A 12249-nucleotide genomic window follows, 5' to 3' on the forward strand; every position below is an offset into this window, starting at 1 on the left:
GAAATGAACAGTTGGAGGGGGCCCCACTGACATCCACAGAATTCAGAGAATCCATGAAATTGTATGAGAAAAAAAAAATCTTTATTTTAGCAAACTCTAACTGAAACTTAGCATTTCCTTTCATTATGGATGCAGGCCACAGCATATTAACTGAACCTGTGACTTCAACACCAGAAGAAATCAGATATTTTCATATCATTTTATGGTTGTTTCAGATATCTTAAAATATTGTTTACACTATCTCCACTTTGAAATTATGGTAGTTACTGCTCCCAGACCTTGCTATTTAATGTGTTAAGGTATATTACTAGGTCTCAAATGGAAAAAACTATTTTGACATATCTGTATATGCATATAATGGGTTCATCTTGCAATTGTTTTTATTTTATGCACTTAAAACCTTTATTCTGAGAAGAGATCTACAAGCTTCGCCAGAGCACCAGCGTTCCGCAGAGTGAGGAACCAGGTTTATGGGGCGTGGAGAACTGCTATGCAGAGGAGACTGATGTATATTTGATGACACCTAAAACTACTGGCTCCCTGGGCTATCTACCCCACCTGCTGCCTCAGAGAAGCCAGGGTCAGCACTTGGAATCTGTTAAAAAGTCACTGATGGAGAAAGGGGCCTCAGGAGGAGTCAATGAGCAATAATTTAGGGACAGCTGGTGTGTCAGAGAACACGCTTCTCAAGAGGATTCTTCCAAGACCAGGTTGGGGGGCGTGGGGCAATGACCAAGAATCCAGCCTCAAAGGTGAGGGAATTACAGGGAGACTCCCTTCCCTCTAGGCGACCTGGCCTTTATTCTGGCTATAAACAGCTCCAGTGTTGTGGAAGCTCTTACCTCACTGTGCTATATTCACTATCTTCCCCACCACATGAAAAGCAGCTTCTTTCTAGTTTGACAAACTTTTATTTAGGTCCCACTATGAGTTACACAGCCTTAAGGATGCCTGGGAAACAAAATGAGACAGACCTGGCCACTCTCCTCAGGGACATCCACCCCAAACAGCGCTGTGCTGAGCCCAACACGGAGCCTGGCACTCCATCCAGGATGGGAGGCACTGCACAAACTTACAGAGCAGATCCCCAGTTCCTAACTTCATTGCCAACTGCCTGCTTAGTGACTCTTCCTGGGTGTCCCAAAGGCATCTAAAAAGCAACAAAAATTAAATTTGTCTTCTAATTGGTCACCAACATCTGTCAATTCTACATCTTAAAAAGCTATTTCCTCAAATCTCCTCTCTGCCCTCACCTCTGCCACCTCATTTTAGGGCTTCAGCATCCCTCCGTTGGATTATTGCAATCCACAGAATCTGTTTCTCTCCAAGTTTGTCACCACCGCTCTAGACCAAGAAGACATTATTTCTTGCCTGGACTACTTCAAGAGCCTCCTGTAGGTTTCCCTGCTTCCACTGGGGCCAATCTCTCATCCATTCCCCACAGGGCAGCCATTATTGGGGAATTCAAATGTAATCATTTCACTTCCCTTCAAAGGCTCTTCTAGCTTTGAGAAAAAATACAATCTCCTTCCCTCAGCCTGAAAGGCATATCATAAAGGATCAGGCTGCGGCTTCCTTCGACAACCTCCCCCCCTAGCACTCTCCCCTCCACACCTCCCTATACTCAACCACACTAACCTTTTGTTCTTCCAACTACCCAAGTCATCCCCTCCTTTCAGCCCTTGAAGTTGCTCTCTTGCCTGCTAGGAGGGCTCACTTCCCGGCTCTGGAGGCTTCCATGACTATCCATTCTCATCTTCCTGGCGTCAACTCAGCCTCCATAAAGGCAGCCTTCCCCAACACCTGTTTAGTTCCTTCATAGCCCAATCTCAGCCTGTGCCTCAGTTTCCTCATCTGTAAAATGGAATTAACAATATTACCCACTTCATAAGGTTGTGGTGAGAATTAAATTAGTTAATATTGGTAAAGTACTTACTCAGAACACCTGGTACACAGTAAGTGCTCTGTAAATGCTAGATATCACTTTAATATAAAAATTACTTCTTTATTTATTGGCTACAGGTTTATTTGTCAACTCTTTTTACCACTGGGAGGAATATTTTCAGACAGTGCTTGGCACATAATAGGAATTCAAGAAATTGTTTGAAACAGTGGCCACCCTTCTATTCGGCTGCTTTGCCTGCAATCTTGCCTCATCCATTCTATCTTCTGAGTCATCTTTCTAGAACACAATCACATCATGTCATGCCTATAACCCTGCTGTTGTCCTTCATCAGCCACAGCCATGTTTTCACACCCTGCTCAGCAGTGTCCTGGAAGTTTCTTTGAGATGCCTCAGGGACAGGCATGGGTGGGGTGGGGCAAAGCTACAGGGCTCTGGGAACCTCCCAACCCCTGCTTTACGCTGTGTCCCAGCTGGTCGCAATGGTCTCAGCCAGGACAGCAGGCCAATGATGATTTGGCTTCTCGTTAAGATTTATTTTAAAGGCCAGGTTTAGAAAGTCTGAAAACAATTGACCATCAGGTTAAATCCAAGCACCTTTGCCTGTCTCATTAAACCCTTCACCATCTGGCCCTGCACACTCATTTCTGGACACTTCCCAGCCCGGTGAGCTACCTGCGGTTCACAAGCTTAGTCAACTTCCCGTGTGCACAAGCTGTTCCCACTCTCTGGAACTCCCTTCCTTGCCTTCTCCTCTTGGCTCCAGCACCAGCCTTCTAAAGCCTCCCAGACCCTCCCAGGCCGAGTCTGCTGCTCCTTCTTGGAGCAGCTTTTTCCCTTACACCTCTCTGCATCGTAAAGCTTTGTTTCGCTCTCACGCCACAACTGCAGGGGTCGGCAGATACCACCTGTGGGTCAAACTGGCCCACCTGTTTTTTCCAAATGGCCAACCACAGGTAAGAATTTTAGATTTTTAGATTTTTGAAAAAAATCAAAAGAAGGATATTTCATAACAAGTGAAAATTAAATGAAATTTGTATTTCCGTGTCTGAAGTTTTATTGGAAAATCACCTGCAGTTGCTCCCACCCTACAGAGTGGCTGAGTCACTGCAACAGAGACTGCATGTGGCCTACAAAGCCTAAAGAACTGATGATCTGACCTTCACAGAAAATGCTGCTGACCTCTGCCTGACAGCACTGGCCCTGCTGTGGGGCAATGATCGTTGGGGTCAAACCCCTATCATAACTTCTCCAAAGAGAACACTATGTTTAACTATGAGTAGACAGTCAAACTGATATGAAAAACATCCGTAGAAACTGTGAAACACAGGTCACAATTTGTGACAGTATAAAAATTTTAATAATATGAAACTATTAATGGGAAAGCTCTTTGGTTTTGAGACAGTATAAAAATTAGCATTTTCATCAAGATGGAAAATTAAACTAAGACAAGCTATGAGCACATTTGATTTTTTTAAAAAAATCTTACTACTACCATGGCCCTGTTTCCACAAACAGGTTAGACCCATGATGCCTACAAACTGTTCCCCAGCAGACTTTGGGATTTCTCACAGCAGGGCTCAGTCTTCATCAGCTATGTGCCGCCACATATTCAAGGAAGGCAGAGGTCATCAGGAAGCTCAGGGAGGCGGAGGTGGTACCCTGCTATTGTGGTCAACATGGTGGTCATAATGTAGCTCCTCTATCATTCCATCCTAGAGAATCTTCCCACTGCGCTACTGGGGGCATCACGTCTGACCCCCTCCTTCTGACTGGACCAGAGGTCAGTAGCTGCCACAAGGGCAACACATCCTACTCTGAACTAAGGCTCTAATCTGGTGTGTGAAAAGGTGAGTTGGACACAATTCTCTTTCCCAGTGGTTTGAACTATTATAGAAAGTTGTTGCCAGTGGGTAGCCAAAGCAGGAGGTTAAATACTATGGAGAGGTAGAGTGGGGATCAAGGCAGGCTGGGACACATTTAGATGGAAAGGTTGAGGGGCAGACATTTAAAGAAGCAGAGGCCATTTGGTAGCAGGACTGAGGGAGGCAGTCATGCTAATCATGTTGACAGTGAAACCTTAGAATGAGCATCCATCACTTGTTGCTACTAAGCTCCTTCAAGCTGCCTTGAGTCCAGAACCTCTTCCCAATTCCATCTCAAGAAGCACCATCTTATTACTATTAATAATCACGATGGTAACGAGAGTAAATACATACATAGTATTTACTACTGGTCAAGTAGTGTTCATCCTAGACATTAACTCATTAATCCAGATAATAATCCTATGAGGCAAATAGGACGCCTATTTTCAGATGAAGAAACCAAAACACAGAAATAATTGGCCCAAGGTTACACAACTGGCAAGTGGCAGCTGTGGTCCCAATTGACCTGGCTCCAGAGTCTGCGCATGTAACCACTACATAGTACTGCTTCTATTCCTAGGTTTCCACGCAACTCCATGTGTTTCTCCCACTAACTTCCCCATCCCCTTATCTGAGCTTGCTTAAGTAGATCTTTGTTCATGTAGCCAACTGTGCCTAAGATAGAAATTGGCATTAGAACTGACGCTGTAATGAGTAGACCCTTGGAGAGAATTTGTATGTGTAGAACTGGTTCTGGTATACAGCAGAGTGGAAGACTCTAGAAGTGTTCCCCATATCCTGGAATGAAATGCAAATAGGTTATTCTATGCAAGAATGAAGGAGCTAATTAAACTATGACCTGCAAGTTCTTGAGACTCAGACTACAAGCTCAAACATGGAAAGGTTTTAGATTTTCTAGGTATTCCCTTTGAGCAATTAGAAGATAATAAGGAATATAAGACTGTTGTAAACCCTAAAAAAAAGAAGATACCTACTAAGAAAGGCTCTCAGTGGCTAAATTGGTCTAAAAATCTAAAAACAGAGCATAGCAGCTACTTCTACACATGGGCCTCTCCAGCAAACTGCACTTCGGGGAGAGGCCTGCACTGAACTGCCTGCCTGCACTGTCTCTCTGTCGGCTGAGTCTGCCCTTATAAAGGAGTTCCCGGAATCCTATTTCAACCAATAGGATTGAGGCTTTCCCCATCCAATTGGAGCTGTGCAGCTATAACCCCCCCCCCAAGCTTCTGTACTGACCAATCAGAGTGGCTCTGCTCTGACCAATCAGGACAGTGACTTTTGAATCAATCAAACTTAGACGATTTGGAGTCCTCATTTGCATGAAGACAGACCAATCAAGTATCAGGGGTGGGAACTTCTGTTTATATAAGTCAGCTCCTCTACTGTTCTGGGAGGGCACTTTCCCTTTAGCTCCAATGGCTGGAGCTAAAACACCAAGGATTAAAGCACCTTAGATGTCTCCGTGGAGTGGAGCAGAGCTGTCTAGTCAGAGAGGGCCTGACCCAAGAACCTCCTAACAGCCTTGCTGTTTTTATAGTTGTGCTGTATCACAGTTGAGCTGTTTGCACTGAATAAAGTGTCCTCCATCACGGCACCCGAAAGTGGGAATTCCTGTTGGTGTTGCATTAACGCCAGTGGCCATTGGTTGACATAGTGGAATGAGTTGAAAAAATGGACAAGTTCTTATCCTAGGTGCCTCAGCTGGAACACAAGGAAAATTGTGTTGACCTACAGCAGTGGTTCTAAAACTTGAGTGTATATTAGAATCACCTGGAGGGCTTGTTAAAGCACAGATTGACAACCCACAATCAGGTTTCTGATTTAATAAGTCTGATGTAAAGCCCAAGAATTTGCATTTCTAACAAGTTCCCAGGTGTGATGCTGATGCTGCCAGTCTAGAGACTGCACTCTGAGAACCTACAGCACAAAGCCCTTTCCTCTTGTCACTGAAAGGCATGGTGGTGCACATTATTCAATCATGCCACAGAAGTTCCAAACACGCTGGGTTTCTAGGGTCAGAGTTAACTCCCAGACTAGCAAGGCCAGAAGACTGGCTATTCCAGTGAATGGGGATTTCTGGGAAGAGCCAGAGGAGCAGAGGATGCCAGATAGCCTGGAACTGGGGAAAAGAGGCCTGATGCATCAGACATTAAGAAAACACAACAGTTCAAGGAGAATGACGTTGCCAGACTAAGGAAAGTGTTGCCGCTAAGCACAGAAATCATTTCCAGCATGATCCTCCAAGACCCTTCACTGATTAATTCAACAAATATTTCTCAAGCCCCAACTACATACCAGGTACTGCGTGCTAGGTACTCTGGTTTCAACAGAGAACAAAATGTTACAAGGTTTCTGACCTTCTGGGGATTACATTTTAATTGTGGCTGCTGATAAAGAGTGCCTGTAATCCAGATTTAGGCTGAGAGCTCTGGATTTAGTGTATGAGCTAGGCTGTGTCCAAGAACAAGAACTGGGGGCAGTCCCTTGAGGCCCTGTAGGTCTCTCTGAGGTCATTTACAAACCTGAATACAAAGAATGCCAACACTACCGAGAAGTTGACAGCTTAGGAACTACAACCTCCCTGAGTGTGAACTTCAGGTGGTCAAATGTGCAGAACCAGAAACTCAGTTCACAGTCAAGGATTCTCTGTTCTATCATAACTCTTACGTCCACAAACAGCTGATCTTATCAGAGCAGTTGCAAGGGCCCAGCTTGCTCCACACAGGACAGAACTGTCACCAGAACTCAGTATCTATTATGCTAGACCGTCCATGGCAGTGGTTAAAAGCTCAGGTCCTCCACCCAGACCACCCAGGTTCTAAAATCTCTACCATTTACCAGTTGTGGAACCTATTAAAGCCCTCTGAGCCTCAATTTTCTCATCTACAAAATCATAATAACTATAGTCCTTGCTTCATTGGGTGACTGCAAGAACCAACCAAAAATTAGGCATGTAAAGTGCTTAATACAAAGCCTGGCCGTGACAGCTATCTAGTAGATAGCTATGATTGCTTTTCCCCTCTAAGTGGATATCGAGCTTTTTAAATCTACTCTTGCATAGCAGATGTACATATGAGGGTAAAAGTCACCATCTAGCCTATAGACTGCAAAATGGTGAGACAGTATCGTAACAGAAACTAAAGGAGGAATAAACGTGACGAGAAGACTGTGGATATTGAGGTCAAGAAGGCTGCACGCTGCCAAGTGGTCTTGGGACATCACTTCTGTACACAGTGGCTAGAAGTGTCTTGGGTTACTGTCTGCTGGAGAGCATGTGAGCGTTTTGTGGTTGTCTGCATGACAGTTAAATTATGTCAGGCTTTGGAATGACGTAAGTGTGGAAAAAGGGGGTGTGTCTCCCCACAAGGGGTAGAATGAACTAGAAGAGTCAGTCCTGTTGGCCAACAGGATAAGAAAACACACCACTCTCGGTGCCTACAGAGGGGGTGGCCATCATGTTTAAGCCACAAACAGCCCCAGGACCCAACTATGGCAGCCAAACAAACCTGAAACAGTCAGACTTCAAAACTCGGGTACAAACACTTTCTACAAGTGCATTGGTGTGCCAGGAGTAGCTGGAGTTCAGAGAGGAAGTTCCATTAATTAAATGTACATAATTTATACCATTTTTATATTAACTTAAGCACACAGATATGTTATGCAATAGAATGAAAAAAAATCACATGAAGTTTTAAAACACATTTCAAGGGGCACCCTCCAACCTCAACCCCACATCCTAAGGGAGGTTGGCTGCTGCCTTTTCAATTAGGGGACTTTCAAGGGACAGTTTGAGAAGCACCAGAGTGGTGGAAAAAATACACAGGGAGACACTGCAAGACCTGGGTTTAAGCTGGAGGGCCCTGACACCTGCTGTTCTGTTCTTTTGAGCTCCTTCATCTGGTAAATGGGGATGCTCCTCATAGACTCAGCCTCAGACAAGATCTAATATGCGGCAAAGTGCTGTGCAAGTATTTCCTGGGATTATTAGGTTATTATTATTGGACTATTGTTATTTATTAAGGTCTACAGAGATGTGCTGCCTTGGCACATTCATGGGCTGAAGCTAACCTTCTAGAATTCTGAAAGGGGAATCAAAGTTGGTGGCAAGGCAAAAAAAGTAACAGCCCAGTGTGTAAAAGGCTGAGTAGTACACACTTGTGGCACATGCATCCCGCAAATGAATCCTTAGTAGGAGAAGCTGAAGGAAAAGAGAACCAGCAACATGTGATTAACAGAAAGAGAACCAAGAAATGAGAAAACACAACCCAGTCACTTCTGTCAGTTTGCTACCCATGGTTGACTGAAGATGGAAAATCAGAGAGAGCCATCTAATAGGAGAGGGAGAAGGCAAGCACCCAGCCGCCGGTGCCTCGCTGCCTGTGGCTTACTGTTCAAATAACTGTCTGTTCTGAAGGAACCGCTGTTACAATCTGTTAAGGCTCCCTCTAGAGTGTTTCAAGTCTGTCTCCTGTTTCAGGCACCTATAATTCAGTATGCCTTTTCCAAAACACATTCAAACCTGAAAATAAAATGCAGAACAAATGCCATTCAAATGACATCATTGTTCTGAGTGACAACTAGAGGCACACTGATCCCATGACCCCAATAAATGGGGTTGCAACCTGCCATTGTCCTTTCAGTGGCATCCAGCACAGAGCATTGCATTGCTTACACTAGCAGGCATCAAACAAACGCTTGTTGAATGAAGTATCTTATCTGCCTATTTAATAGGTTAGGAAATTGTCAGCTTTTTCATCAAAACTACCACTTTTTTTTTTTTAAATTCAAATCCCTCTTGAAATTCAATTCCATTAAGGCTTTGTAGTGCATACTAGCAGCAAGAAATTTACTTAAATGAGGGAAGAAAAAAAAGAAAGCAAAACTCCAAGCTCCCACCTGTGCAACCATGACATGCTATTGTTTGAGCCAGAGTACGTTATTTAACTTGGATGACAAGCTCAGGGGTGTCTTTCAGAACACATAGCTCTGAGCACACTGGGAGTTCTCAATAAATAACAGCAGCAAGAAATGCTATGGAGGGACCTCGTTTAATTATTTCTTTTTCCAGTTCCAGATTTTTGGCAGCATGTGTTTATCCCTTGCTTGATTACCAAGGGGCAGCTCTCCCCCAGAAGCTCCCATGAAGATGATAAACAGTTCTCCGGCTGCCCCTTCCCTCCGAGTCCCAGCACAAGTAGGAACACCTGATCGAGCCAAAACGTGGATTCTGAGTGCATTCGGGACGCCTGCTGTGTTTGGAAGGGAACTAAGTCCTCCAGGGCCCAATGGATACAGAGAGGCAGTCAACAGAAATGTTTGGCGCCACACATATCACACAGCTGTCAGATGGCAAAGCTTGGACTTCCACTATTGTTACCTGCTGTGGGCCTCCAAGCTGTCTTGTCATTAACCCCAGAGACCAAGAGCCTTGAGCCTGACACAAAGTAATATTTGGGGGTATTTTCAAGTCTTTCAACAGAAGAGTAGAAGAAGGTGATGACTGAACTATTAGATTATAAACATCTAATAAAGGCAGGTATTACATATTAAATTATATGTGTATAGCAAGATGAAGTCCTTTAGGGTATGCTATGTGTCATTTATGCTTTAAAAAATTATACCAGTGACTCAATGAAGGCATTATGTGTGTGTCTCAGCACACACCTGATAAGCAAGGACAAATTAAGCAAAGGACCACTCTAATGAGCCTTGAAAAGGACCTCAGGTTTTTTTCCCTCCCTGGATAATAGGGCTAATACTTGGTAAGATGGGTTTTGCAGAGAAAGGAGTGGGTGGGGGTGGGAGTGTCTTTCTATACACATATTAATATACCTTAGAGCCAATGCTTCCCTGTATGCTTACACAACAATTGTACCAACACAACACATTTTCCAAGTGGAGAATTCTCCCCTGCCTCTCTGACGCATTTTATGCCAAAACAATGGCAACACCTGTAGCCATTAATTTCTGCTCTTTGATTTCTGTCCAGTTATAAAGGAGGCTCTCAGCAGGCGCCCCTCTCAGGGGCCATATGTGGAGTGGATGTGCCAGCAGCCTCGGAAGGAAACCGGCCTCTGAGAAGTGCACAATGGCTCCATAATCCCCATCAACTGGACCCTCTTGAACCGCCGCTTTATTTTCCAGTCAAAGAAATGCCAATCTCAAGAGTCACGCTGAGGCTGTCCTGGGAAGCCAAGGGAAGCCTGTGCTGTTTGCCCGGTTGGGTACAACACAAGGGTGGTGCCTCTGAGCCCCACGATTTAGCCAGGCAATCTGAAGCCCAGAAACTGCCTGTAGCACCCCAGCACTTTCTCTTGCTCTCCCCTCCAGGGTGAGGCTTTAACCTACAAAGCCACCTCTGCCTTCCAGCCTCCCCCCCTCCCCCCCAGCGGGAGACCACAGCGCACCCTCAGCAGAACCACAGCCCCGCCCCCTTGCACTGGGTCCCGAAGAGGGTTTTGTTCCACCAAACAGGATCCTCTTTTCCACGCTAGCTCTGCCCCATGTTCAGCAGGCTACCAACTCTTCAGACCACATCACGTGTTACCGTTGCGGGGAGCACAAGCCTGGGGTGTGGCAGCAAGTCCTTTAGGTTCAGTGGCTTCTGTGCCGAGGGCACTCCGGTAACCATGAGGAGGAAAGGGGTCAAAGGAACATGCCTGCTAAAACCACACACCTGGGTCAGCGACTAGGGAAGGAAGGGGGTGGGGCTGCGTGGGAGGCTCAGTCCCCCAAACAAGTGTCCACCTTTGGAGAGTAAAGGATGGCACTGGGATGCAGCCACTGGAGTTTTGAGCCTAACTCCTACTCTCTCCGCCTCCCTTTTTACACTCCCTCTGGGGACTTCAGGCCCTGCTTTGGAGTCTCGGCGGCCTCCCAGACCGCGTGAGAACGGCCGTCGGCGCCCACCGGGCCGTGCGGATCCTGGCCCTGGTAAATGCCACCTGGGTCTCCGCCGCTCTCTGCCTTGGCGGCGGCTCCCCAGGCGGAGCGCTCCTGGCGGCGTCGGGGACAGGACTTACGCAGTTATGATCCGTGCCCTCGAAGTCCCACTTGCAGCTCCTGGCGCGCGCCTGGATCTCACTCATCCTGAAGAGGCAGAGCGCGGTGGTGGCCGGGGAGCGCTTCTCCTGGCCCTCCCCGGTGGCCGCGCTGAACACACCAGCCCAGACGTCCAGGGCCTCCACCAGGCTGGAGGAGAGGAGCAGGCGGCGGCCGTAGGGGTGCCCGTGGCCGCAGTCGAGGGCCGCCTGGCCCTGGAACTGCACCTCGGTGTGCTGCGCGATGCGCGCCATGCTGGGCCAGCCCGTGGCGTCGCCGCTGGTGTAGTTGTAGGGATAGTACGGGAAATAGACGCTGGCGTTCCAGAGAAAGGCGTCCACGAAGTGAAGGCTGCCCGAGCCCCCGCCGTGGAGCTTGAGGCTGCCCAGCTCCTTCGTGCGCAGGCTGCGCCCCTCGGTGTCCTTGATCGCGATGGCAGTGTTGCGGTCGGACGCTGCCGGGTTGCAGCGGCTCGCCGACTCGGTCTCCGGCAGCGCGTAGGTAGCGGCCACGGCCAGGTACCAGTGGTTCTCCTTGCCCTCCCCGGCGCGGTACACCACGCCGGCCGTCGAGCCCTGCGGGTGACAGGACACCACCTCCGTGCCGTTGCGCAGGGAGCTAAGGCTCAGGTTGCGCAGGGGCCGCACCTCGCAGGCGCCTCGGTCGAAGGTCCAGCCGGTGAGCAGCAGCCCCCCAAGGCCTGTCGCCCCCTCTTGGTAGGGCAGCAGCAGCTTGCTGAAGCTGCTCCCCGGCCGGGGCCGCGCGGGAGGCGCCAGCGAGACGGGCTCCGTGCAGTTGCCCGCTTGGTCCCGGTACAGGCGCGAGAGCCTGTGCTCCAGGCTGTAGTCCAGCTGGTCCAGGCAGCTGCCGCTCGCCACGAACACGCCGTCAGCCCGGCTCACCGCGATGGCTCCGATGGCTTGCTCGGACCGCCACACGGGCTCGTCCGCGCCCCGGCCCGGCGCCGCCAGAGCCAGCAGATAGGCGAGCAGGGGCAGCGAGGCGGCGGGGCGCGGGGGGCGCGGCGGAGCCTTCCTCCGCGAGACCTCCATGGGGGCTGGGGGCAGTCGCCCCCGGGCAGGGCGCGAGGCGGCGACGGCTGCTTAGGCGCGCGGCGACGGAGACGCGGGCGGCGGCGGCTCCTGCGCGCGCTCGGGCTCCCGCGGCCGCCCCATCCCCGCGGCTCGCCTGGGAAGGGGAGCGACGAGGGCGGCGCGCGGCGGGCTCGCTCCGGCAGCCTGTGCGGCGGCGGCCAGCCCTGCGCGCTCCGGCGCCGCTTCCTCCTGGCGCTCCTTCTCCGGGGAGTTCCTCCGTGCGGCGCCGGCGCTCGCGGGAAGGCGCGGAGGGGAAGGGGTGGGGGAGCGGGGCCGGCGGGGACGACTGGGCGCGCGGGTGCGTTTCACTTTCCCATTGTGAAAG

At 48.9% G+C, this 12249-nt stretch overlaps 1 protein-coding gene across 1 annotated transcript in view; it reads right to left on the reverse strand.

Moving 5' to 3' along the window:
- Window positions 1–11897, reverse strand: part of PLXNC1 (plexin C1) — a 154851-nt gene extending 142954 nt beyond the window's left edge. The window contains exon 1 of the mRNA XM_081129087.1: window positions 10812–11897. Within this exon, the coding sequence (XP_080985213.1) occupies window positions 10812–11882 (1071 nt within the window). The 5' untranslated portion in view covers window positions 11883–11897. The remainder of the gene's footprint in view (window positions 1–10811) is intronic.
- Window positions 11898–12249: the final 352 nt, after the last annotated feature.

This window comes from Miniopterus schreibersii, assembly GCF_964146895.1.
Source record: "Miniopterus schreibersii genome assembly, chromosome: 2".
NCBI lineage: Eukaryota > Metazoa > Chordata > Mammalia > Chiroptera > Miniopteridae > Miniopterus > Miniopterus schreibersii.